Source organism: Pipistrellus kuhlii, unplaced genomic scaffold (genome assembly GCF_014108245.1).
Source record: "Pipistrellus kuhlii isolate mPipKuh1 unplaced genomic scaffold, mPipKuh1.p scaffold_m20_p_16, whole genome shotgun sequence".
Classification (NCBI taxonomy): Eukaryota; Metazoa; Chordata; class Mammalia; order Chiroptera; family Vespertilionidae; genus Pipistrellus; species Pipistrellus kuhlii.
This window is the reverse complement of record NW_023425471.1, coordinates 25,643,210-25,665,109: the sequence shown is the minus strand read 5'-3', so window position 1 is coordinate 25,665,109 and position 21,900 is coordinate 25,643,210. Positions and strand designations below refer to the sequence as shown.

At 41.1% G+C, this 21,900-nt stretch overlaps 1 protein-coding gene and 1 long non-coding RNA gene across 3 annotated transcripts; one reads left to right on the top strand and one right to left on the bottom strand.

Annotated features, from left to right (window-relative positions):
- Window positions 1-275: 275 nt before the first annotated feature.
- LOC118720109 lies at window positions 276-617 on the bottom strand. Its single transcript, XR_004988365.2, has 2 exons — window positions 513-617; window positions 276-482 (listed from the first exon to the last, which is right to left on the bottom strand). It is a non-coding gene; the product is annotated as an uncharacterized LOC118720109 (long non-coding RNA).
- A 3,474-nt stretch (window positions 618-4,091) lies between these two features.
- On the top strand, window positions 4,092-21,795 carry LOC118719949 (toll-like receptor 13). Of its 2 annotated transcripts, XM_036439830.2 has the most exons (4): window positions 4,092-4,223; window positions 7,156-7,263; window positions 11,439-11,506; window positions 18,456-21,795. In XM_036439830.2, exon 4 carries the CDS (start codon window positions 18,522-18,524, stop codon window positions 21,396-21,398), a length of 2,877 nt encoding a protein of 958 aa, XP_036295723.1. In that variant the 5' UTR covers window positions 4,092-4,223; window positions 7,156-7,263; window positions 11,439-11,506; window positions 18,456-18,521; the 3' UTR covers window positions 21,399-21,795. The 2 variants fall into 2 exon arrangements, with proteins under 2 accessions (XP_036295723.1, XP_036295724.1); XM_036439831.2 differs by lacking the exon at window positions 11,439-11,506 and having other exon boundaries at window positions 18,456-21,530.
- The last annotated feature ends 105 nt before the right edge of the window (window positions 21,796-21,900 follow it).

Genomic DNA, 21,900 nt, shown 5'->3' with positions numbered 1-21,900 from the left:
AAGTTCAATATGCAGCCTCCGGTCCTCCCAACCCAACGGGGTCTCGGCAAGTCCCTCAGTCAGACTCCTCCTCCTCTCTTGGAGAATCTCAAAGTCTTGAAGGCTCCCTCCCTGGTCCAGGGAGATCGCCTTTCCTTTGCCCTTTTGTTAACCCTGTTTACTAGTTACAGGGTCCTGCCATAAGCTGCCAGTCCAAAACAGCCAGAGTTGCAGTTAGAAACAGGCCTGCATATTACAAAGCGCTCCTGTGGCAGTGGGTTGGGTACCAGGCCCCAGCCTTTGCACCTGTCCTCCGTGGCAGAGCAGCGACCAGGCCTCTCCCAAGGGAGTGCACAGGAAGGGGACCTCAGCCCCTCCTCTTCCAGAAGCAACAGGTACCGAACCCTTTCAGTACATTTGACCAGCTTCATTCCCGGCCACTTTCACAGATTCCAGGGCCCGTTGTCTTCTTTTAACCAGCAAGCCAAATGACACTGGCCTCTCTTCCCCTAACTCACAATAGGAAATAATACATTATTTCCTATTGTGAGTTAGAGGAAGACAATTCCTACAGAGGGGAGAAATAGAAACAGCAGGTGTTTCAGAGAAAACTACAGGCCGTCACTGTAGTAGCCCTCCCTCCCAGAATGCTGGGGTCCAACCTGTGGAGGAAAATGACTCTTAGTCGGCCTGGAAAAGAAGGCAGAGGATGACGAGGGTGCAGGGAAATTTTACTAAAAGCCTGGAGGGTCTCCTGAAAGAAAAAAATCCTTAATTCAGCACAGGCAGGGGGCAGGGTCCATAAAATCTCTCCTCCTTGTGGAGCTGTGAGCCCCGCCCCTGAAAGTCCCAGTCAGACAAGAAAAACCACAGATATCTTTAAATATACCCCAGAATTCCAAAATTTCAACATAACACAGCAAAATCAGAGCAATCCAAAGCCCCTAGTACACAAACATAGACAGACATTTTTATCAACTATCCCTCCATGATAGAGAGCAAACGTCTCAGAAAACTAACTCAACAGAGCTGCTTGAGACTTTTGCAGACCATCACCGGCTCAGCTTTCAGCAAACCAAATGTTTTAACCAGATGAGCAAACAGAAAATCAAAGTAGCTTTCGCTTTCACACAGACCAGTTAATCTGCTGCAGACAGACAAACATCCGTACTCACATTCTCTCAGTAGACTAGCCCAGACTGTTGCTGAGCAGATAATGCCCAACTCCCCAGATGGGCATGGGGGCACTCCCAGCACCCATGCCCTAGACCAGAATTTTCTGCTGACATTGAAAGGGCAGAGCAAGGCTATAAGCAGAACTTCCCTTTTTGTTGAAGAGCCAGCCCTATGTGCACTTAGTGGTTATCTCGATGCTGGCCTTGAAAACAACACAGTTCTATTCAATTGAAAAATGCACCTGGCATGGCATTGAGATTATGAGCATATCTAGTCTCTGGCCTACAAGGTCATATAATTGAGTTTATCTTCAAACAGGCTAAAGCAGGCTAGAAAGCAAACGTTTTTAAACAGCAGTTTTTTACAAAATAGTTCCAGTTGCCTAACCCACCCTTAAATCAGCCAATAGGAATGCAGAAGGCCAAATAAGCTAACTGCATCCAGCCACCTGTGTAACTGGACCCTGGCTCTCACCCCACCACCCAACCCTAAGCCCTATAAAGAAGCTGTACTCTTAGAACTCAGGGCTCTTTGCATCCTGCCGCTGCGTTGGTAGAGGCAGAGAGACCGGGCTCGAGCTTGAATAAAGGCTCTTTTGCATCGGACTTGGCTCCCTGGTGGTCCTTGGGGATCTTGAAATCTGGGCATAACAACAATCTCAATGAGAACCTATAAGAGGAGTTAAGGATGTGTCAAGCCCCCATTCTCGGTAGCAAATTGGCTAGTCCCACACACAAACAAACAGCAGAGGGAACCCATAATTCCTTAATTGAATCTGAACTCACTCACCTCCTGAGTCCTGATTCCAGATTTACCTGAAGAAGTTCTATGACTTTTGTAGTGATCAAGCTCCCTCTTCCACTCATTTGGAGTGGGCCTGGTTGACTGGAGCCCTACCTTACCCATTCTGTCGAAAGGTCCAGAGGTGTCAGTCCACTTTCTTCAGATGCCTGCTGGGTCCTGGGCTGAGGTCCAGGAACACCTGGAGTCCCCCACCCCCTTCAATTCTGCTAAAATCAGCAGCACGTGCCTCCCAGAGGCCTATCCCACAACCCCGGACCCTAAACCCTGTCCACTCACCAGAGAATAAACAAAGCAAAAGACGGTTAGCTTCCCGGTCAAAGGGAACCATATGTTACAGAAGACCAAAGAAATACCACCCATGCTTCCTAGAGAAAGGGAGGGATCCTGCTTATTAACACTAGAGGACTCAGGGAATAATTTCCAAATCAGAGTGAAGAAACATGCAGAGGGCTTCACTTTTATAACCTGCTGGGGTCTTTGTCTTGCAGATATGCTTCTGCTCCCTTTTGTGGGGTGGCAGGAAGGTCCCCAGGTGTTGGGGGTCCCCAGGCCATATCTGATGATCTGTCCGGGGGGGCCAGCGATAATGACCCTTCTACACCCCCCCCCCACCACACACATACACCTAGGGCAGTGCATTGTTCACAGTTTTATGGCCTGACACGTCTTACAAAATCAGTTTCCTCCTCATTAGGAGAGTAATATTTACCTCATAGAGGTTTTTTTTCTTCTCATTTTTTAAATTAAGGTATTATATCTGTACATACCTTACCAATCCCCACCCCACCCCCACTCCCATACATGCCCACCCTCCCCAGAGTTTTTCGTCCATTGGTTATGCTTATATGCATGCATACAAGTCCTTCGGTTGATCTCTTATCTCCCCCATATCTCTCTACCCTCCCCGCTGTAATTTGACAGTCTGGTTTTTTTTTTTTTTTACTGTCTCTGTATTTATCTTTTTGTTCCTCAGTTTATAATAATGTTCTTTATTATTCATAAATGAGTGAGATCATGTGGTGTTTTCTTTCATTGACTGGCTTATTTCACTCAGCATAATGTTCTCCAATTCCATCCAGGTTGCTGCAAATGATAAGAATTCCTTCTTTTTTATGGCAGCATAGTATTTCATTGTGTAGATATACCATAGTTTTTTTTTCTTCTAATTATCTGCTGATGGGCATCTAGGCTGTTTCCAAATCCTAGCTATTGTAGATTGTGCTGCTATCTCATAGAGTTTTTTTTTTTTTTTTTAACTGTGTAAACACATATAAAGCACTTATATGTGCCTGGAGTATGGTAAGTGCTCCCTAATTTTGCCAGGCTCTACAGCAGCAGTCCTCAACCTGTGGGTCAGTTGAGAACTGCTAGCTGGGTCGCCTAAGATATCGGAAAATACAGATATTTACATTATGATTCATAACAGTAACAAAATTACAGTTACGAAGTAGCAACAAAAATAATTTTATGGTTAGGGGTCACCACAACATGAGGAACTGTATTAAAGGGTCGCAGCACTAGAAAGGTTGAGAACCACTGCTATAGAGGTATGAGAAAGAGGAAGTACTAAAGTTAAACTACCAAGACCTGGCTAGAAAATCCTTGTTCTGTCAAGGGCTGGCCCTGTAAATCGGTTGTTGTGCACCCCAAGCCAAAGAACAACATGGGTAATCTCTTCAATAGGCAGTCAAGTTTGTGGCAAAAAGGAGGAGTCAGAGGGGAAAGAAGCAGAATTACACAGCCTGATTACAAGGCTCAAACATACTTGAGGCATAGTTGAAGAAGCACACCAATTTTAACAAACAAGGGAAGACAGGCCTCTCCCTACCAATTCACATGTGCAATTCCAGGTATGTTGGCTAGAACACATGGCTTGAATCAACTGAGCGACCACAAGAGCTCCCAGGGAGCAAGAAATCCGGAGGAACTTGTGATGAGCACAAGATAAAATCTTCTCATTAAATATATGTTTCGCAATAAACACCCAGCAGGATTTTGGCACTTCCAGGAAAATTCCCTTAGTTACACCAAAATGAGCAAGTTAGAAAACAAAACAAAACAAAATAACACAGAGGGGGGAAAAAGGAAGGAGCATGAAGTTTGAAGAGGAAGAAAATGCTTCTTACTTTTGGTCACATGTCTTAAGAGCTCATTGCAACCATCTTGAGGTTTTGAAACTTTCCAATAAAGAAGTTTCTTATTTTAGAGAAAATCTGACTATAGAAAGATGGGCAACCGGAACGTGTACTGAGAGCCTCTCACAGGTATGTTGCTTTCCTCAACCCTTGATTAGCATCCAAGCAATATACAGGGAATTATGAGGAAAAATCTTTTCCCAGAATTGTTCCAAGAGATAGATGGCATTACAAGAGTTTGGGGGGATCAAGAAAATATTTTTTCTTTAAAATAACTAATTCAGAAATGTCACCATAGACAGTGGTATTACAAGGAGGTGGCATAGCATTTATTTTCATATCAGCCAACAAACTTTGTTTTGTACTGGTTATACCTTTCTAGCTATACTCAGTAACTTAAGCAACTCTTTATAATTTTGTATCTGGCCGAAACCGGTTTGGCTCAGTGGATAGAGCGTCGGCCTGCGAACTGAAGGGGCCCAGGTTCGATTACGGTCAAGGGCATGTACCTTGGTTGCGGGCACATCCCCAGTAGGGGGTGTGCAGGAGGCAGCTGATCGATGATTCTCTCTCATCGATGTTTCTAACTCTCTATCCCTCTCTCTTCCTCTCTGTAAAAAATCAATAAAAAATATATTAAAAAACAAAAACAAAAAAAATAATAATTTTGTATCTGAAGAGATATCTGAGCCCCATGTTCATTTCAGCATTATTCACAGTAGCCAGGATATAGAAACATTCTAAGTATCCAACAATGGGTGAATGGATAAAGAAGATATGATGTATACAACGGGATATTGTTCAGCCATAAAAAAATAAAGAAATCCTGCCATTTGAAATAACATGGATGGACCTTGAGGACACTGTGCTAAGTGAAATAAGTTACACAGAGAGACAAATACTGTATAAACTTGCTTATATGTGGAATCTTACAAAAATCAAACTCGTAGAAACAGAGATCGGATTTGTGGTTGCCAGAAGTGTGGGTGAGGGTGAAGGAATGGGGTGAAGGTGGTAAAAAGGTACAAACTTCCAGTTATAACAATTTCTGGGGATGTAATGTACAATATGACAACTATAGCTAACATTGTTTTGTATATTTGAAAGCTGCTAAGAGTAGATTTTAAAAGTTCTCATCACAAGAAAAAAATTTTTGTAACTGTGAGGTGATGGTGATAGATGTTAACTAAAGTTATTATGGTGATCATTTCAAAACATATACATAAATCAAAATTATTGTGTTTTATACCTTAAGCTTATACAATATTATGTGTCAATTATATCTCAATAAAACTGGGAGGCAGGGAAGAATTTGGGATTCCCCATATATCCTAAGTTAGGTGTTGCTGAAACTACTGTCAGAATATTTGTTTAAATTATCACAGTGCTTTAAAAGTTTCCACTCTTAGTCTAATGAACTCTCTAAGGTAGCATATACAAGTTTACAGTTAATTTTCATTTGGATCACTGCTGTGGTTCTTCATTGGGTTTCACCACACCTTAGAAATGTCAGAAGTAAGCAGTTGGAAGGAAGGGGTAGAATTCTAGATAGCACTCTGGACCACATTATTCACAATCCATGCAGAGCACTGGATTTGAGGTCAAGAGGTCTGGATTTGAATTTTAATCATATATATTACTCACTGAGTGCCACATCATGCTATCTCTCTCGGCCTTCTTTCCTCTTCTGTAGAAATTCATGGAGATTATGTGATAGGATTGTAAATCAAAAAGTCCTAAGCAATTTTTAGGTTTCTTTTCTGGGCATCAAGTTCCATAGAATCTCTTAGACTAGAGCAAGCACTGTGGATCACCTCCTTTCTCATCTACCCTATACCCGGCCAATTTTTCAGATAATAGAACTGTCAAAAAACTTGCAAGAGTCGCCGAAACCGGTTTGGCTCAGTGGTAGAGCCTCGGTCTGCGTACTGAAGGGTCCTGGATTCGATTCCTGTCAAGGGCATGTACCTTGGTTGCGGCACATCCCCAGTAGGGGGTGTGCAAGAGGCAGCTGATCTCATCAATGTTTCTAACTCTCTGTCCCTCTCTCTTCCTCTCTGTAAAAAGTCAATAAAATATATTTAAAAAAACAAACAAACAAACAAAAAAACCTTCCAAGAGTAGAAATGGAAGCACTCCTCCCAATTTTACAGACAAAACATCATGTATTAAAAATACCTAGAGGCCCAGTGAATGAATTTGTGCACCAGTGGGGTCCCTTAGCCTGGCCTGCAGGATTGGGCCAAAACTGGCTATCTGACATCCCCTGAGGGGTCCCAGATTGCGAGAGGGCACAGACCAGCAGAGAGACCCCATCGATGCATGATCGGGGCCAGGGAGGGACACAAGGGTTTGGCCAGCAGGGAAGAAACCACGGGAGGACACTGGATGTGTCCAGCCTGTCTTGCTCATTCCCAATTTGCCGGACCCAGCAACAAGCTAACCTACCTGTGGTCAGTGCACAGTGACTGGTTAGGAACTGGTGAGTGGTTAGGAACCAGTGGTCCAGGTTTCTAGAGGGATGTCCGACTGCCAGTTTAGGATATTGCACAATTAACTGATGTCCAGTTTAGGCAGTCGGACATCCCCCAAGGGGTCCTCGATTGAAGAGGGTACAGGCTGAGCTGAGGGAACAAATTTTGTGCACCAGGCCACTAGTATATTAATATATATTAAAACATTTCCTCCAAGCTAAATGTTGTTGTTTTTTTCTGATTTAAGAAAAGACAAAACCTTTTTAATGGCTCATCCAAGCATTGTGGGCACTAGGCACTGCACCTACTGTGCCTAATTGGATAAATCAGTCCTATTCATTACCTTTACAACCTTGGAATACATATTTAAACTCTCAGACTCAAATTGCTCATTCATAAAATGGATGGTCTGACCAGGGGAGCAATAGTTCATTCATTTAATCTAAGATCATATTAACTGCTTGAGCAGCTCTATGACATGGCTGGTCCATTGAACAAAATTTTTAATTCTTTATAATTTCTTAAAGATTGCCAACAATAAGTATTTTCGGGCAGGCTTATAAGCAACATAAATTTATTTCTCACAGTTTTGGAGGCTGAAGTCCAAGATCAGGGAGCCAGCATGGTCGGGTGAGGGCCCTCTTCCAGGTTGCATACTTCTCTTTGTATCCTCACACAGTAAAAGGGGTTCAATGGTAAGAATTTTCTAAATTATATCTATAGTCCTTTAATATCTTATAATGTATTGATCTCAGCTTGGAAACTTCAATCCCACAACAGTTAGTTTATTCTTATACTATAGTGTTTAGTTTCATATAGCATAACATATCTGTGTATGTGAATCCACCTTTCTGTTAATTATTGCTCAAGAACAGGGACCATGAGAGAGAAATATCTATTAGTTGTCTCCTACTGGAGATTTAGCCCACAACCCAGGCCTGGGAATCGAACCCGTGACCTCTTAGTGCATGAGATGATGCTCAGGCCACTGACCCACACCAGCCAGGCTCTAACTACTTTTTAAAGCCAGACTAGCTATAAGATCAGTGGGTTATATCTGGGGCTAAGACCCTCAGATGATTCCAGGATGGATTAAGCCATATAGCAAGATAATCCCAGTTAGGAAAGGAGCAGATAGGTGGCAATCTCTTTAGTGGAATTTGCGGGTCCATCTTTCTCAAGCTAGGTTTTCCAGCTTCATCCACAGAGGTCAAGGGCAGTGAGAGCCTATGCCATATTCTGCCTGAGTGACACTTCGACTCCTCACTTTGCCACCTAAAAGCAGCTGGCCTAGCTCCTGGGATGGGAAAGGTCAGGGTGCTCAAAGCCTCATCTGCTTTTACAGCTCCCTAGAGCCTGGGAACTAAGTAAATGGCAGCTTTCAGGATCAGCCTCTTGCATAATCTTGTTATTTAAGGTCAAGCCTTCTCAGTATTAATGAGGAACAACTCCCCTGCCCAAACCCCCCATGCCAACCCAACCTTCACTTCCAAACCCAGCACTGGTTTTTGTTGTGTAAGTGAAACTATGCCTCGGTAAACTACACAGTAGTTTTCACTTTCCCTCTTGGATTATACTGAAATGGTTCAGGATTTTAGACATGGTTCTAGCCCCCCAACAGGGTCAAGGGGATTTCTGCAACCACCTCAGCCATACAGAGCATTTCTTCCCCTGCCCCTCTCCATTTGTTTTCAAGTTCAGTTCTGCTTTCCTTCAGAAGCACAAGGAACTCCAGCTGGTGGATAACATACCAAGAGGCTGTGGCCTGACCGTGAACCTGGTGGCTCAGTACTCGGTATAAAACTTTTGGGCTGAGCTGAAACCGCTTTGGCTCAGTGGTAGAGCGTCTGTCTGCAGACTGAAAGGTCCCGGGTTCAATTCCGGTCAAGGGCATGTACGTTGGTTGCGGGCACATCCCTGGTGGAGGATGTGCAGGAGGTGGCTGGTTGATGTTTCTCTCTCGTCGATGTTTCTGGCTCTCTATCTCTCTCCCTTCTTCTCTGTAAAAAATCAATAAAATATATTTTTAAAAAAACTAAAAAAAACTTTTGGGCTGAGTAACTTGGTGGATATTGGGCAATTAGTTGAATTCCAGATTACAAATGAGGAAACTGAGCCTGAGACCAGTACATGTAGAATTTGAGGATAGCTGGTAAGTGACAGAATTGCGATTTGAAGCCGGGTTTTGCAGACTACAGAGCTGAGCCTACTTCAGGTTTAGTCAGACCAAGAACTTTCTGCTCCTTTTCCTTATTTTCCAGGAATGGGTTGATTTGATAAGATCGGGTGCTCTCCATAGAATTTTTGACTGGGTTTTAGAGAATGCAAAGGCTTCAAGCCATTTTTTAAATGTTTTAATTTTTTTTCAATTACAGTAAGTTTCAGGTGTACAGAATTACACCTGAAACTGTGATTAGGCAAATTATAGGCTTTACAAAAAGTACCTTTTATATTTTCAGTGCACAACTAGCACCATACATAGTATTACAAAATTATTGATTACATTCCCTATGCTGTACTTTATATCCCTGTGATTAATTTGTGACTGCCAATCTGTACTTCTTAATTCTTTCACTTTCTTCACCCTGTCCCCCAGCACCCTTCCCCTCTGGCAACCATCTCTGTGTCTATGAGAGTATTTCTGTTTTGTTTGTTCATTTATATTGTTCTTTAGATTCCACATCTAAGTGAAATCATATGGTATTCGTGTTTCTCTAACTGACTTCTTTTTTTTTTCCTAAATATATTTTATTGATTTTTTTACAGAGAGGAAGGAAGAGGGATAGAGAGCTAGAAACGTTGATGAGAGAGAAACATCGACCAGCTGCCTCCTGCACACCTCCTACCAGGGATGTGCCCGCAGCCAAGGTACATGCCCCTGACTGGAATCGAACCTGGGACCCTTCAGTCCGCAGGCCGACACTCTATCCACTGAGCTAAATCAGTTTCAGCCTGACTTATTTTCTGATGCAATTTTAATGAAAATGACCACAAATATGATATTTAATTGAATGCTAACTCCTATACTTGTAGGTTAAAGTTTATAAATACCTCCTGATTTTGTAGTTAGTTTCACTGAAAAATATTCTAATCCTAAGTAAGACAAATGTGTACTAGCAGGCCTACTTTTTGGATCAGAAAATATGGTTAGCTTAGATAATTTTTTAAAATGTATATAATTTAGCCGAAACCAGTCTGGCTCAGTGGTAGAGCGTCGGTCTGCGGACTGAGGGGTCCCAGATTCGATTCCGGTCAGGGGCATGTACGTTGGTTGCTGGCACATCCCCGGTAGGGGGTGTGCAAGAGGCAGCTGGTCGATGTTTCTCCCTTGTCGGCGTTGCTAGCTTTCTATCTCTCTCCCTTCCTCTCTGTAAAAAATCAATAAAATATATATTTTAAAAATGTATATAATTTAATTAAGTAGAGCAACACAATAATAATATCATCAAATCTTATTAAGTAAGATGTAGTCTGCTTTAAAAAAAATCTTATTTCTTTACAATCCTTGCCTTATTTGGGATGCTATAACAACTAAAAGTGTTTTTGGCTCTATATTCTATTCAAGGAGTCCCCCCTCGCCCCATTTTTTTAATTCAATTATTAACTGTGTACATATTTTAACATTGCCCCCCCATACATACCCCCCTCCCCAGAGTTTTGTGTCCATTGGTTGTACTTATATGCATGTATACAAGTCCTTCAGTTGATCTATTATCTCCCCCAGATCTCCCTACCCTACCTGCTGTAATTTGACAGTCTACTTGTTGCTTTACTGTCTCTATATCTATCTTTTGGTTCATCAGTTTATAATGTTCTTTATTATCCATAAATGAGTGAGGTCATGTGGTGTTTCTCTTTCACTGACTGGCTTATTTCACTCAGCATGATGTTCTCCAATTCCATCCAGGTTGCTGCAAATGATGAGAATTCCTTCTTTTTTATGGCAGCATAGTATTCCATTGTGTAGATGTACCATGGTTTTTGGATCCAATCATCTGCTGACGGGCACCTAGGCTGTTTCCAAATTCTAGCTATTGTGGATTGTGCTGCTATGAACATAGGGGTGCATATATCCTTTCTAATTGGTGTTTCTAGTTTCTTGGGATATATTCCTAGGAGTGGAATTACTGGGTCAAATGGGAGTTCCATTTTCAGTTTTTTGAGGAAACTCCACACTGTTCTCCACAGTGGTTGCACCAGTCTGCATTCCCACCAGCAGTGCATGAGGGTTCCTTTTTCTCCGCAATCTCGCCAACACTTGTCGTTTGTTAATTTGTTGATGTTGGCCATTCTGACAGGTGTGAGATGGTACTGCATTGTTGTTTTGATTTGCATCTCTCGGATAATTAGTGATTTTGAGCATGTTTTCATGTGCCTTTTGGCCTTCCTTCTGTCTTCTTTTGAAAATATTCTATTTAGGTCCATTGCCCATTTTTTAATTGGATCATTCATCTTCCTTTTATTTAGTTGTATAAGCTGTTTGTAGATGTTGGAGATTAAACCTTTATCAGTGGTAACATTTGCAAATATGTTCTCCCACACAGTGGGCTTTCTTGTTATTTTGTTGATGGTTTCTTTTGCTGTAAAAAAGCTTTTTATTTTTGATGTAGTCCCATTTGTTTATGTTCTCTTTAGCTTCCATATTCAAGGCCTTTTAAAGACTCAGTGCATCACACTACTGAGACGGGCCTCAAATTAAACTGTAAAAATCAGTGCTGTTTGGATCTTTACACAGATTTCTCCTTATTCACTCTTTTGCCCCTCAGTTATCTGCTCTTACCTCCCCAGCTTGCTAAACTTAGCTCTACACCTGCTTCTAGAAGCCCTTCACTTTGATCACCTTTGAGAACTTCTTTTCTCTGGCTCATAGGTCTCAGTTTCCTGCTCTGGCATTGGCTCTCAGTGCTTCTTTGATTACAGTCACACGAGCAACTTCAGGTAAAATAAACTGCTTTCCCTAACCCTGTCCCCAAGGAAACTTTATGAGTAAGAGTTGTCCCTTAGCAGGGCATGTAATCCAGATGTTTGGACAAGTTTGAATGTTTATGTTTTTCCTTCACTTAAAATTTTCTGTAACAAACAGGGATAGATTTTAGGGGTCATATTGGTATCCCTTCTCATCGATGAGAGCAGCGAACACATGAATCAGGCAGTGATATCTAGTTATAAAATCAGACAACCAATGGGTCTGGGCTGCCTGTCATTACTTAAGCTAAGTAAGCATAGGCAGGGTTGAATCCTATGTGTGTTTATTCCAACCATGCCAGAAAGGAGAGCAGAAAGGAGAGCAAAAAGTTATCCACAAATCTGCTCTACCTCTCTCCATAACCCAGCTGCTTATATTGGGTAGAAGGACAAAGATTACATGGGGAAGTAGGAATTACAGACATGGGGAAGTAGGCAAGGTATAATGGTTATAGGTTACAGGCAATGCGGGCTGGGGGCGTGGAGGAGTCGCAAAGGGTGGGTGCCTCAGAACCAGATTGTTTCAGCAACAAGGTTGTTAATCTTTCCATGATGATAGGCAGTTCTGAGAAAAGGAAGATGGACTGCATTGCATGTCCAGGAGCATAGTACTCTCAGCCAGGTTAAAATGTGCTTTCTCTAATCAGAACAGAAGAAACAGAGCATGATTAATATTTCTTATGATTATAGCTGGGCCCCACTATTCTATTTATGCCCCTAACAGTTCTACCCAGTTCCCCTCAACCACCCAACACTTACCCAATATGTCTTATATTTACTCATACTGCTACTTCTTCTTCCTCTTCTGCTTTTCTTCCTCTTTTTCCTTCTTACATTTACTTTTATAATGAAATCTCTTCTCTTTTGACCCATTTTTTTCTTGTTGCCTAACAAAATGCCTTAAAGCATTGAATCAGCCTATTCATCTCAATCATTATGCAAGTGGGCTGCCTTAAACTTGAAATTGCAAGTATCATTAAAGCATTGCTTTATTTTGTCTGTCATGGAGATGAATATAAAGTGTAAGCATAAACTTATGACACCATCTTTTCTGGAATATTCTAGAATATATACGCCAAATTAGCATTCTTCAAGTGAATCACCAAAATAGAGTGACACAAGTATCCCTATGATGTATCATTGCTGCAAATGTTTGGTGACTCCTCTTTGGAATTAGGGGGTGAATATAGTGGAAAGAACGAGGTTCTGAGATGATCTAGCCCAGTGGTCGGTAAACTCATTAGTCAACAGAGCCAAATATCAACAGTACAACGATTGAAATTTCTTTTGAGAGCCAAATTTTTTAAACTTAAACTTCTTCTAACGCCACTTCTTCAAAATAGACTCGCCCAGGCCGTGGTATTTTTTGGAAGAGCCACACTCAAGGGGCCAAGGAGTTGCATGTGGTTCGAGAGCCTCAGTTTCCCGACCATGGATCTAGCCTTTTCTTTGAATCACTAATCTGTCACATATTAGCTGTGCAATATTGTGCAAGTCCCACTCTCAGAGCTTCCAGTTCCCTAAATATAAAATGGGGTTAAGATTATTGGTCTTGCCAGGCCAGTTTTTTTCAGTGGTTGAGCATGGACCAGTGAACCAGAGGGTCATGGTTCCATGCCCCGTCAGGGCACATGCCCAGGTTGCCAGCTGCATTCCCAGTAGGGGGCATGTAGGAGGCAGCTGGTCAATAATTCTCATCATTGATATTTCTATCCTTTTCTCTCTCTTTCTTCCTCTCTCTGAAAACAATAAAGACATGTTTGTTTGTTTTTTTAAAGATTACTGGTCTTGCTGAGTTTTGTAGTGAGTAAATAATGCCTGTGAAAGTGCCAGGCCTGTCTCTCCCTTTCAGGAGCACTCCCAGCGCTCCTGAAAGGGAGAGACAGGCCTGGCACTTTCTCTCTCCTAAGCTTCGAGGCCCACAGTAAGTGCTTGATATTTTCATGTTAGAACCAGTTTATCATTTGTTCAAGAAAATTTTTATCCCTGTATACTCTCAGTTGATGGCTCTGTTTCCCCCTGTCTCTTGTGTGTTCTGGTCACACTCAACTATATTCTTCCTTAAAAAATTGAGAGTAGGAAGCAACTTTTCTGATTCAACATATATAAAAACTTACAGCAAATAAAATAATTAATGGGAAATCTATACATGCCTTCCCATTAACCAAAAAAAAAAAAAATCCCCAAAACAAACAAACAAAAAATTTCCTTTTTATTGTCACAATAACTTAATATGGTATTGGAGGTTGTGACCAATATTATTTAAGACCAGCATAAAGGAAAGGCATAGGAAATGTATGAATTTGAAAAAGACATACATAAATTCCATTACTTGTAGAGAACATAATCATTAAGAGATAAACCTAATATACTTTAACAGTCATATTTACTTTTATTTTTTGTTAATTCTCACCTGAGAATATTTTTCTGCTGATTTTTTTATAATAAATCTCTATTGTTCAGATTATTATAGGTGTTCCTCTCCCCCCCCCCATAGTTCCCCTCCACCTGATTCTCCACCCCACCCCATTCCCTTACCCTCACCACTGTCTTCATGTATAGGTGTAAGACTTTTGTCCAATCTCTTCTCACACCCCTCAGACCCCTTTCCCACTGAGAATTGTTAGTCTACTCCCTTTCTATGCCCCTGATTCTATTATATTCACCAGTCCATTCTGTTCTTCAGACTTTTTATTGCTTGATTTTTAGATTCACTTGTTGGTAGATATGTATTTGATGTCATTTTGTTGTTCATAATTTTTATCTTTACCTTTTTCTTCTTCTTCCTCTTCTTAAAGAATACCCTTGTAGATTGTGCGGGGCAGAGTCTCAGTGCATCACTAGGCTGGGCGTGGTTAACAGCGATGGCTGCCCATCAGCCATCTCTGCCTCTCCAAATGAGTCCCCACATCTCCCCACGTATTGTGCCACCACACAGCAAATAATTATTCTTGCGCGCAGCTCTTCAAGCAAGCCACCCTCACTTTCCGACCTGATGGCAGACAGTCTAGCTTCTCTCCAGAAACTGGATTTCAGAGAGATTGGGAGATTGTCTCTCTTCTGATTGAAGATAGCAACACCCACTGCCAGCACCTTTTCATGTGTGCACCCCCGTACCTCAGTTTTTCAGCGCTTGTGCCTTCAATGCTCCTTTATCTTTCAGTCTACTTGTAGAGCTCCCTTTCAGCCAGCTTTCCCGTGGTTCTGGGTGATAGACATTTTGTATTTTAGTTGTAGTTTTGAAATTGTTGTGCACAGCAGCAGTTTAGGTGTGTTTACCTATGCCACCATCTTGGATCCCTTTTCTGCTGATTTTTATAGAGAGTGGAAGGGAAGGGGAGAGACAAAGAGAGAGAAACATCAGTGTGAGAGAGATACATTGACTGATGTCTACTATACAGGCATGGCAGGGTCTTTGCCTCTGGCCCATTGCCTCAAGCATGAGCCCCAAATGGGAACAAAGTTTGAGGGCTGATGCTCTATCCACTGAGCCAAACAGGCTAGGGCTAACAGTCTCATTTAAAAACCTACATAAGTTTAGAAAACTTTCTATATGAACACACACAAAAAATCAAAACTTATGACACTCTTGTTATAACTAGAAAATTAAATATAAAAAATAAGGTATCCATTGCCTGGCCAGTGTGGTTCAGTGGTTTAGCATCAACCTAGGAACCAGGAGGTCACTGTTCAATTCCCAGTCAGGGCACATGCCTGGGTTGTGTGTTATATCCCCAGTAGACGACATGCAGGAGGCAGCTAATCAATGATTCTCTCTCTCCATTGGTGTTTATTTTTTGTGCTGTTGTTGTGTGTGTTTTTTTAATCCTCACCCAAGGATACTTTTCCATTGATTTTTAGAGAAAGAGGGAAAGATAGATGGAAATATCAATGTGAGAGAAACACATCAATTGGTTGCCTCCTGCAGCTGAGTCAGTGAGACCCATAACATCCAAAAGAAGGCCAAGGCCTCACAGCAGTGTGCATTGCTTCACAGCTGGGCCTCATCTAGGCACCTCCAAGACCCAAACAAAGAAGAGGAATCTACAGATATCTCTATAGCTCCTGCTCGGTGGCCTCAGGCAGAGGCTAAATTAACACCTCTTTGGAAATCCAAGAGCCAGTGTACCAAGGGGTCAGTGTAGGGCCATCCAGATTACAACTCCTCAGATACATAAGGGACATACTCAGGGGGCAGACTCAGTGAGCACCAAAGCCCCACTGAAACATGTCTTGCCTCATAAGGATGTTTCCAGCGCAGAAGTTCTCCTATCGTAGACACAGCTGATACAGTCAAATGACCTGGAGGTAAATTCCTTCCAGTGATACCAATAACAATCAAGGCTTAACTACAACAAGACTGTACACACAGCCCACAAAGGGGTGCACCAAGAGTATCCACCTCAGGCAACTGGGGAGGTTGAGTCACTGGCCCTATAGGGCACCTAGCAAATAAAGCCACTCTATCAACACAGGGAAGCATCCAAAATGTAGAGACAAAGAAACAGGTCACAAATGAAAGAAATGGAGGAAAGCAAACAACTGGATATAGAGTTAAAAACCACACTATAAGGTTTTTCAAGAATTTTCTGGAAAAAGGCCAATAAATTTAGTGAGACCCTTGAGGAAATGAAAAAGGACCAATTAGAAATTAAGCATACACTGACTGAAATAAAAAAATAATATACAGAGATCCAACAGCAAACTAGATCAGTGTTTTTCAACCTTTTTTGGGCAAAGGCACACTTGTTTCATGAAAAAAATCACGAGGCACACCACCATTAGAAAATGTTAAAAAATTTAACTCTGTGCCTATATTGACTATATATAAAGTAATTCTCTTGAATAGGAATCAAATAAACACAAAGAAAGTATTTTATAATTACTTTATTATGAAATATTAAGTAAACAAAATAGTGAAAAATTATAAAATTCTTGTCTGCACCTACGGCACACCAGGCAACAGCGGTTGAAAAACGCTGGACTAGATGGTCACAAGAATCAAGTCAAATATTTGAAATACAAAGAAGCAAAAAACACCCAACTCGAAAAGGAAAAAGAAAAAAGATTCCAAAAATGTGAAGATTGTGTAAGGAGCCTCTGGGACAATTTCAAGTGTACCAACATCAGAATTATGGGGGTGCCAGAAGAAGACAGCAAGATACTAAAAACCTATTTGAAGAAATAATGACTGAAAAATTCCCCCACCTGGTGAAATAAATAGACATACAAGTCCAGGAAGCACATAGAACCCCAAACAAAAGGAATCCAAAGAGGACCACACCAAGACACATTATAATTAAAATGCCAAGAGCAAAAGACAAAGAGAGAATATTAACAGCAGCAAGAGAAAAACATTTATTACCTACAAGGGAGCACCCATACAACTGTCAGTTGATTTCTCAACAGAAACTATGCAAGCCAGAAGGAAGTGGCAAGAAATATTCAAAGTGATGAATAGCAAGAACCTACAACCAAGATTACTCTACCCAGCAAAGCTATCATTCACAATTGAAGGGCAGATAAAGAGCTTCACAGATAAGAAAAAGCTAAAGAAGTTCATCACTGCCAAACCATTATTATATGAAATACTGAAAGGTATTCTTTAAGAAGAGGAAGAAGAAAAAGGTAAAGATAAAAACTATGAACAATAAATACATATCTATCAACAAGTGAATAAAAAATCTGATGAACAAAATAAACTGGTGAATATAATAAAATCAGGGGCATAGAAAGGGAGTGGATTGACAAGTCTCTGGGGGAAAGGGGTGGGTGGGGTGCGGGAAGAGACTGGACAAAAATCGTACACTTATGGATGAGGACAGTTGGGGGGTGGTAAGGGCAGAGGGTGAGGTGGGAACTGGGTGGAGGGGAGCTAAGGCGGGGGAGGGGAGCAATTGTAATAATCTGAACAATAAAGATTTATTTTAAAATAAAATAAATAAAATCTTTAAAAAGAATTAACCTAAAAAACAGCAACAGCAACACACACACACACACACACACACACACACACACACACACACAAAACAAAACAAAAACAAAAACAAAATAGATCCAGAGAAGTGAAAGCATGCAAGAAGCTGGGTACTTTAAGTTGTCTTGTTGGATCTGTACAATGTTATGAAGGAGTACTGTTATCCCATTAGATGGATAAGGAAAAATTCAGAAGGGTTAAAGAATTTGTCAAAGGCACAGGACTGGATCTCAGTTTTGTTTGGGCTGGTGCTCTTTTTACTACAGTATCATGAGTAACTGTGGGAACAGATTGAAACTGTGAGGCAAGGCTGGAGAATACTTGTTCAGTACACATCAGAAAGTAGATTGATAGACAGAGCTAAGTTTATTGTAGTTGTCCTTTCTTTTCTGATTACTAGGAATACCATATTCAAGTAACAAATTTAATTGTTTGAGAGATGTAAAGGCAAATTGTGGTAGAATGAGTGGCTTTAAAGCAAGGACTTTGTATTCTTATATTCATTCACATTAAGATAAAGGTGACCTGTAAACTTTATAAACCTTGTTGTCCCCCCCCCCAAAAAAAAAAAAATCATGGATGGTTCTTTTAACTGGACTGAGATCCATAGATCCCGAAGTGCATTTCAAGTGGTGAAATTTCAGGTATCAACCCAAACAGCAAGGGTGGTGTTTTATTATGCATGGGTGAGAGGAGAGTTGGGGAATTTCTTAATTCTCTAAATAAAATAAAATATTCAATTGCCTTCTCTGCATGCATGTGTTAACAATTTTTCCTAATAGGAGAAATAACACTGGTCTTTGCTGATGCACATGGAGATTCCTTTAGAAATGGATTTGTTTTGGAAGTTAACTTTGGGAGGATTTTTATTTCATTTTTTTTGAAGCAGCTATGATATATTGAGGAATAAATTTAAACTAAACAACTTTCTCTTTTTCTTTGCAGCAAAGTCAAATGGAACTACCATTCCTTAAAAAATGAGTATCATACATGTGAAGAGATTTTTTCCTAATGGTAACTCTGAGGCCTGGAGCTGACAAGATGGGCTTAGAGAACCTCCTGCCTCCTCAACAGATCTGGCTCATTTTAATAGGATTTTCTCTGCTGTCTTTGGCAGAGACATACGGATTCAAGAAATGTACACAATATGAATTGGACATTCACCATGTTTTCTGCATTCGGAAAAAGATCACCAACTTGACAGATGCCATCTCTGACATCCCTGGATACACTACTCACCTGAACCTGACACAAAACCAAATTGAGGTCCTTCCTCCCTATTCCTTCACTAATTTGTCTGCTCTGATGGACTTGCGACTGGAGTGGAATTCTATTTGGAAGATTGAGGAGAGGGCCTTTTGGGGACTTGAAAACCTGACCCTTTTGAATTTAGTAGAAAATAAGATTCGAAGTGTGAACAACTCCTTTGAGGGCTTGCCCAACCTGGAAACTTTGCTCCTGAGCCATAATCAAATTACCAATATTCACAAGAATGCCTTTGCTACTCTTTTAAAATTAAAACACTTAAGTTTATCTCGAAATTTTATTACTAATATTTCCAATATTCTTGAAGCAGTTCAGCATCTTCCTCACCTAGAATACCTTGATCTCACTAACAATAGCATCATCTATCTGGACCACAGTCCCAGGTTATTGGCCTCACTGACCCAGCTGAGCCTGCAGGGGAACAAGCTAATGGAATTAAATTTCTCTGCTTTGTCATTGCCTAATCTGACCACTCTGGATGTCTCTCGGAATAGCCGTAGAGTCATCCAGAATGTTGCTCTGGAAACTTTACCCCAGCTGAGGAGCTTGAATCTAAGTGGAACATTGGTAAAACTGGAGATGCTTCCGACCAAACACCTGCAGAATCTACGGGAAATGGATCTTAGTGCCCAGGAGTTTAGAGGTGGTCATTTAAACCTGACCAGTGTGTGTCACCTCCTCAGACACTTGCCCAGGTTGCAGGTTTTGATTTTTAGAAAACAGGCCACTAATGCAGGGGACATAAAACACCTTGCCAACTGTACCAGGCTTTTGTTCCTTGACCTGAGCCAAAATAATAATCTGGTTCACCTCAATGACAGTGAGTTCAATGCTATGCCCAGCCTTCAAAGGCTGAATCTAAATAAGTGCCAACTTTCCTTTGTCAGCAACTCCACCTGGAGTGTCCTCCAGAACTTGACAGCTCTATATCTGTCAAACAACAAGTTTGAAAGATTTCAAGATTTTGCATTTTCACCCTTGAGATACCTACAATCTCTTTTCCTCTCTAGAAATCCCATCACAGATCTCAATGCTATGGCCTTCTATGGGCTGTATTCTTTGAAGGAGCTCAACTTGGCTGGGTGCTGGATAGTGAAAATTGACAAATATGCCTTTGTTCAATTTCCAAATTTGGAGAGTTTAGACCTTGGTGACAACAATATTAGGACTCTAAAACGCAGAACTTTTCAGTTTCTGAAGAAACTCCAAGTTCTGATTCTCTCCCGGAACCGCCTGAATATTATAGAGAAGTATGCATTTTCTGGCCTCAATTATATCTATAAACTTGACCTGGCATACAACATCTTGTCAAGTTTTAGGACAGGTATTTTCTTGGGCCTTGAAAATCTAGAAGTTTTGAATCTCAGTTTTAATAAAATTACATATGAAACCACTAGGACCCTGGTATCTCCTCCATTTATGAACCTCAAGTCTTTGAAACAACTCAACCTAGAAGGACAAATGCATGGGATTCAGGTTGTTCCAACCAACTTCTTCCAAGGACTGGATGGCTTGCAGGAGCTACTACTAGGCAAAAATTCCATGGTATTCTTGGACCATCTCCAATTTGACTCCCTTTCTAATCTCACAAAGTTGGATATCTCAGGAACAAAATCTGGAGACCGAAGTCTCTATTTAAATATTTCCTTATTCCAAAAACTCAAAAGACTAAAAATGCTGCGTCTGGAAAACAACAACATTGAGTCACTGACTCCTGGCATGTTCTCTGGCTTAGAAAGCCTTCAGATATTCTCTTTAAGATTCAACAACCTAAAAGTCATTAATCAAAGTCTTGTGAAGAACCTGAAGTCGCTGATGTTCTTTGATATCTATGGGAATAAAATTCAGTGCATCTGTGACAATTTGTGGTTCAAGAACTGGTCAATAAACACAGAAAATGTCCATATCCCTTACCTCCAGAGCTATCACTGTGAGCCAAATACCAAAAATTTGTTGATAGATTTTGATGATGCTATGTGTAATTTTGATTTAGGAAAGGTTTACTTCCTCTGCTCCTTCACTCTCGTCCTCACAACCATGGTTGTCTCTTGGTTCAGTGCCAAGATAACATCATCTCTAAGGTACGGGCTCTACATATTTCAAGCCTGGTTCCTGGCCAAGTGGCGTAGGACAGAGAAGGAATTCATCTATGATGCCTTTGTCTCTTTCACTGCCACTGATGAACAATGGGTATATGAAGAGCTTGTTCCAGCCCTAGAAGGTGGGCAGCCCACCTTTAAGCTCTGTCTTCACCACCGGGACTTTGAACCAGGTATAGATATCTTTGAGAACATACAGAATGCCATCAACACCAGCCGAAAAACTTTGTGTGTGGTAAGTAACCACTACCTGCGCAGTGAATGGTGCTGCCTTGAAGTGCAGTTGGCCAGCATCAAGATGTTCTATGAGCATGAGGATGTTATTATCTTGATCTTCCTGGAAGAGATCCCAAACTATAAGTTATCCACCTACCACCGACTGAGGAAACTTGTGAACAGGAAGACATTTATCACTTGGCCAGAAAATGTACATGAGAGGCCACTCTTCTGGGCTCGTATTAGAAATGCATTGGGCAACAAATCTGTGGAGAAAGACAATGCACAGCTAATTGTGACTGAATGACCAGAAGTCTATGTGACATTAAATCTAATGTTGCCCAAGTTATGTATAGTCTGAGAGTGTGACTGAATGTACCTGTTTGGCAGGGAAAAGGATGAGCTGCTCATGACCATCAGACCTAGGGTCATTTGGTTAATGTCCCTTGGTAATTGGAAGAATGATGGAGGGAGGGATACTTGAGGAAGCTTCAAAAACAGTGTCCCTACTCTAAGGGAATGGATATCTGGCAAGTATATCTATTTTATTAAGGGGAGGACTTGGGAGAAAAGTTGCCTGAAAGTATGGGAATCGGGAGATCCCTCATATGTGCTTGAGAACATTGTTAAACTAATTTTTCCAAGTCAGTTTCTGTAAAGATAGATAGAATTGGCTCTCTTGCACACACTATAATTCAGAGAGCAAGGCCGCTGGAGAGAAACCAAGATGGCGGCATAGGGTAGACACCCTAATGCAGCCTACCACAACAAATTTGAATTTAGAACTGAAAAACAGGGGAGGCATTGCC

Coding starts and splice junctions, on each gene's coding strand:
- LOC118719949 (XM_036439830.2), top strand. CDS start 18,522: ATGGTAACTCTGAGGCCTGGAGCTGACAAGATGGGCTTAGAGAACCTC.